The following is a 6,000-nucleotide window of genomic DNA, read 5'->3' on the forward strand; positions in this document are numbered from 1 at the left end:
GAGAAGTTACAGGATAGCTTTATGGTTATTTGTTACTTCCAGGAAATTTTGGTAAAATTTTAACATAGTGGGGTTTTGGGGGGTTTTGTTGGGTATTGTGTTTTGGGGGTTGGCTAGTTTTGTGTTAGATTTTTTTGTTTGGTTGTTTTGGTTTTTGGTTGTGGTTTGTTCTTTTTTTTTTTTTCCCCCCCGAGCCCTCTCAAGTTCAGGAATTCAGAGTTATGAATGACTATAACCAAAATTTCCGATGCTAGTCTCCCATTCTCTGGCCCCACATGAATGTGCTTTAGCTGTTGTTGAGTTACATATTTTGAATACATTTGTAGGCACTGGCGCAGGCAATCAAAGAAGCCAAAGAACAGCACCCTGACATGTCTGTCACAAGAGTGGTGGTGCACAAAGAAACTGAACTCGCTGAGGAAGATGAAGAGTAAAATCAAAAATGCCCTCAAGCAAATACTTCAGGTAAGCTTATGTATGTAGTTAACATAGGAAAATATAGCATCAATTTTCTGTTGCATTCTGTAATAAAAGGCTTGAAAAATTTGGGAGGGTCTTTGATATATGCTGTCACAAGATGTTGAATTGAAACAGGCGCTAATAGTAGACTGTTAGTGTAATAACTGTTATCCTAAGTCAAATCTGACGTTAATTTTAATTGCTAATTTTCCTGTATATGTCTCCCAGTTTTGTCACAGTACTCTCATAGCATTTCCTACGATGTTTGGTCAAGTTGTTGTAGTTTATGTTGAAATGAGTTTGGGCTGTTTCTGCAAAACGTGAAGGATGTGTCACATTTTTCTGTTTACCTGTATGATTACAGTCTTTGCCTTACATCTTGCTTGGTTGGTTGGAAGACTATATGCAGTTCCCAGTAGTGAAAGGACACACTTGGACATTTTAATTTAGTCAGCTAATTCTTAATCCTGAACATACTGAAATATTTAACCTTTTATCATTTTCCCAGGCAAGGCGGTAAATGCATTGCAAATTCAAGTTTTAAAGCCTCCTATCAGTTGAAAGAGGTATTTGAAGGAATGTCAGTTTATTAGGCCTTCATTTCTAGGAATTAAAAAAAAAAAAACCCCACACCAACAAAAAAAACCAATAAAAAACCCATCTGTTCTACTCGACGTATTCAATAGAAAGATCAGAATGAACACTCTGAGTAAATCTACTGTTGCACTGGTTATAGGTTATTGTCTTAAAGCTCAGTAACTGCCTGGGTGTATAAAGCTTCAGATTTCCTTTGCTTGTTGACACTGGTTTATGTCATAAAAATGAAGCTTTAGATTTTTCAAACTTGATGGTTTTTTTAATTGAAGATTCAGATTCAAGGAAAAGATATAATTTAGAATGGTTAAATAACAATGGGAGAGATTTAAAAATAAATAAATTTTAAAAAACAATGTTTTAAGCCTTCGTTGGGAGACATCTTAGTTTCTACTGATGAGTCTGTATTTAGCTAGAAGAGCAGAGGTGTTATTGGCACATCTCAAGAGAGAAGGATCTGTTTTAGTACAACTTTAAGCTTTTAATAAGCATTTTGATAAATGTTAATGTAGGGGGAGACAAGGTAAAAGAAATACATTTTGTATTTTTTAAAGAAATGAGAGTTGTCGTCATTCTTATTTCCTCCATGATTTATACAGTGGTGGTTGTGGCCCGTGGCAAAGAGAGTTCTAGGTCCTGCACAGGCATGTATTCCCTTAGTATTGAATTAAGTTTTTTACCAAAGGAAACTACCTGTCATAAACTTCATCCTGCAGCTTCAGGAGACTTCTGGATACCGTGAGTGCCAGGAGTATATGAAAAATGAGACACTGACTTAATTCCAAATTTGATGTAAGCTACTATAAAGAGAGGAGGATGTATTTCACATAATCCTGATAATTTCTCATGTTGAGAAGATCAGTTTTATTCCTGTGCCCGAGTTTCCTAAGAGCTGAAAATTTCACTGTCGGGTATCACTTCTGTGATACAGAGAAGAAAAGATGCAAGCATCAGTTTGAGAGGATATGAAGTGCACCTACTGGATGCTACTCTATGAAAGATGACTTATCAAGGAATATGAGCCTTCCTGAACTAGTCACTGATCACAGATGTATATTGTCAGCTGAAAGATATAGGCTAAAGCCTTAGTTTATTTCATCTACCCACAAGTGTCTTGCTTTTCTTTAACATCTGCATAGGAGTGGAGAGGACGATGTGGCTGAGGAAAGGGAGAGCTAAAAAACGTTGCCAACTGTTGACATGTATGCGATCAGTTAGAGGCCGCATGTTGTGAGGTATTGGGGAGAGAGTTTTTCTCTGTTGTGAGATATCTATTGGCAGAATAGTTGGTTCCCATCACTGCACACATCAACTCTTTGGGAGTTTATCCTGAACTCCTGCTACCTGCAGCACTGCATAGAGAACAGTGTCAAATGCCATGGAGAAGTCCATGAGGATAAGAGTAGGATTCCTGCCTTCTGCCTGCAGACAGATAGTTTATCCCCCTTCTCCATCAAAGTGGTTCCAGTTGCCTTTCCTGGCCTCATACAGATTGTGCTAGAACTACAATGTTTGTTTTGATTATGTGAGTTTATAAATAAACTTTTGGCCAGTTTTCCTCTGAGCTTGCTGAGAAGCTGTAGGTTTTACATTAGAGTGGAGCTAAGTTTGAGCAGCCCCCTGAAAATTTCTTCAGTTTTGGTCAGATTATTGTGTGTTTGAAAAAGAAATGAATAATTTTTGCTCATAACTGTGCAAACCAGGAAAACAACATGGATCAAGTTTCAAAGTGCTAGGTCAACACTCACCTGGATATTAATGTTATAACTTTAATATGTTTTTAATTATTGTAACATTATATAATGTTATAAACTGTGAAAGTAACAAAGGGGGGTTGCTTGTGAGGGAGGATTGGGGAAAAGTCACCAAAAATTACGAACTCTGCACAAATCTCTGTATGTTTTTTCACTGTACCTTTATTTCAGTGTTCAAATGGATTTGCTTTGTAGCTTGGTTGCCTAGTGACACTGAAAATGGGTATAGCATGTATTCTCAGGCTTTGTTTTGGAAGCACAGGCGAGGACATGGAACTGCACTGAAGTGTGAGATAAGGATGTGTGCATGAGTCCTCATTTCACATAAATGGTTTGGAAAAATTCACATCACTTTTGAGAGAGCTATTAGTTTGTAGCAAGGAGAATGCCTGTGGTTTAGGTAATTTCACTGGTCCCTTGGTACATAGCAACATTAAACATGCATGCCTAAGTCATTCTTCTCTCATTTTCAGCATTTACATAGCAGGATCTAGGGTAGAAAGATTCATTGAGACAGCAGAATTTTGATTTGCAAGGATTTACTATTATAATAGGTGCTACCATCACGTTTTTCATTTATTATTAATCAGTGTGTATTTAAAGGTGTTGGGAGCAGAGATTGCCTCTTCTGTTACATTTGTGCAAAATATGCCAGTTTCTTCATGCTACCTTAATCCAGAGAAGTATCTTTCAAATCAGATAATCTTCCCCATATAAGTAATTACAACATCTTTCTTGAAGGGACTGTGTCATGGGAGGAAGAAACAATCTTCTCAGCTTTGCACCACATTTCTACATTATTGACTAACTGCAAAGATGATTCTGTTCCTTCATCAAATATTTAACTACTTTGTAAATATTTTGTTCAGAAAAAACATTCAAAGAATTCCTTCTGTCTGCTGAGGGTGATTTTTTGCTTTTTTGAGAAATATATACATTGTGGAATGGTGTTTGCAATGTATCAGAGTGTGTCAGATGTTCTTGTCTGAGTTTGCCAATTGCTTTACAGCTCTTGGTCTGAAATAGTTGTGAGAGAGTAAAAGAGGACTGATATGAAGACAGTTCACCGTGCTGTTTCTGTATTTGAGACATGGTGACTTGTTTGACTGATGATGCCTTTCAGTTAAACATCAAGGAAAAAATTTAGTTGTCTAAACACAGGCCGCCTGAAATGCCTTGAATATCTGTCTGCAGCTTGGACCGTCAAGAGACCTATGCCCTCCTGTAGCAGCAACTGAAGGGCAGGTGGGACTGCAGAAATGGGTCTAGACAATTGTGTTTAGGCAATGGAATCATGCCACAAATCTTGATTAGTTGTTTCTAAGGTGATGAAAGCTCTGTCCTGATGACTGTGGCAGTATTGTTTGTGTGGACTTGTTTTCTCTAATAAAAGTGAGAGGTACTACATTCTGATTCTGAAGGATTATGAATTGAACAAATATCTTCATTTTTTATTTATGCACTAGATTGTGGATTAAAATTTTCAGTAAACTGTGCAAGAGGTGACTATTAAAATACCATGAGAATTTTGGAGAGAGGAAAAAATACACTAAAGTAAGAAAAGCATTGATAGAAACTGAATTACTGTTTACCTCATGATTGAAGGGAGCTTTAGTCAATGCAACATTTTTTTATGAAATAACCTTCCCCCAAAAATAACTGATACGGGAAAAATTACTTTTTGACTCTGATGTGACATTCATGTAGCATCCGTTATGAATGCTTATGTAATCATTCCCCTCCTTTTTCTTCCAGAAGTAAAAATTATACTGACCGTGATCGTGACCATGAAGAACTGTAATCATTCCAAGTCATCACTACTCTACCGAATTCACCAAGCCTATCCATGATGACCAGGTGTTCGAGACTTAAATGCCAATACCAAACTCCACTTTAACATCTTTGGTCTATATTCCCTTACAATCTTTCTTTTTTATTTTTTATAACCACTTCTTAACAATCTTAGATTTTGTTTTTTAAATGAAGTTTTAGAGGGTATGATCTTCTTTTGCACAAATACTTGTATTTTTGAAGCTGATTCTTAATTATATGAAAGTGAACAAAAAAGAAGTCTGGAAAGCATCGTTCACTGGAGCGGGAGGTAATTGTGCAGGAAGGGGGATCTTAACTAATTTAGATGTAGGGTTTTTTCCAAATATTTCAAGTGAAATCTCTTACTGGAGTTATTTACGGATATTTTTTTTTCAGATTATTCAGGTAAATATATGTTATCACATAACAAAGATTTTTATAAAAATACAACATTTCATAAAATTTGGATAAATTTTATACTGGTATCTCTGTAACTCCTTCTGTTCTACAGTTCTCTGTGGAGCAGAGATGGTGTGGCAGTCTATAGAGGAGAAGGAGTTGCAGACACATTTCTTCTGACAGAGCACTGTGTTCTTTTTGCACTTTGGTGCCAATGCTCAACTTTTTGCAGATGTTTTGCTGTCTGCAGCATTCCAGATAAGGAAAGAAGGAAGAACAAAATATCTTTCTCTTCTTCCAACAAGAGATGATCTAGGCAGCTTAAAACCGTAGTGCTTTTTTTCTTACTGTGTCCAAACTTCAACACTTCCATTATTTGAATACATGTGTAGAATGCTCGCTTTCTATTAAACCTCACTGTCTCCATGTTAGAACTGACATGTCTGTTATTGATAAGGTATACATTTCAGATGCTTCATCTAATGGTTAATGCAGGTCTTTAGTATACTGAGTAAAAGTGTACGATGGACTCCATTAATAAAGTAACAAGACAGTACCATCATTTGAGACTGCCATTGAGAAAGCCTGTTAATTATTTTGGATTTTATTTTTGTTTTGTTCTTGCGGGGGGGTTGTTTGTTTGGGGTTTTTTTTGCTGTCGACTCTGTGTATAGTTCAAATGCCAAATTAGATTTATAGCAGCTTGAAGTTGTATTAAGTGATATTTTGCTTTCTGTAATTCTGTTATAAAATAAAGTTGTTTATTCTCTGTATGACATTTGGCACTCAGACATAAACTTGGAAGATATTTAAAGTGAGCAAGTCAGTTACAAGAACTGCAATTCTAGAGGTCACAGAACCTTGAAAAGCAGAGATTAATACAAGTAGTCTCCAGGGTTACCAGAAGGATGACATAATTGCCTGGCTCCTAATACTGATACTGAAGTATCAGTGTTTTTTAGACATCTTCCAATAAACATCC

The 6,000-nt window shown here is 36.4% G+C and overlaps 1 protein-coding gene across 5 annotated transcripts in view; it reads left to right on the forward strand.

Moving 5' to 3' along the window:
* The window catches only part of EPB41L2 (erythrocyte membrane protein band 4.1 like 2), a 124,630-nt gene extending 118,836 nt beyond the window's left edge, over positions 1-5,794 (forward strand). For all 5 annotated transcript variants that reach the window (XM_059829682.1, XM_059829706.1, XM_059829689.1 and 2 more), the window contains 2 exons: positions 327-465; positions 4,563-5,794. In XM_059829682.1, the coding sequence (XP_059685665.1) occupies positions 327-434 (108 nt within the window). In that variant the 3' untranslated portion in view covers positions 435-465; positions 4,563-5,794. The remainder of the gene's footprint in view (positions 1-326; positions 466-4,562) is intronic.
* Positions 5,795-6,000: the final 206 nt, after the last annotated feature.

Source organism: Gavia stellata, chromosome 2, assembly GCF_030936135.1.
Source record: "Gavia stellata isolate bGavSte3 chromosome 2, bGavSte3.hap2, whole genome shotgun sequence".
Taxonomy (NCBI): Eukaryota; Metazoa; Chordata; class Aves; order Gaviiformes; family Gaviidae; genus Gavia; species Gavia stellata.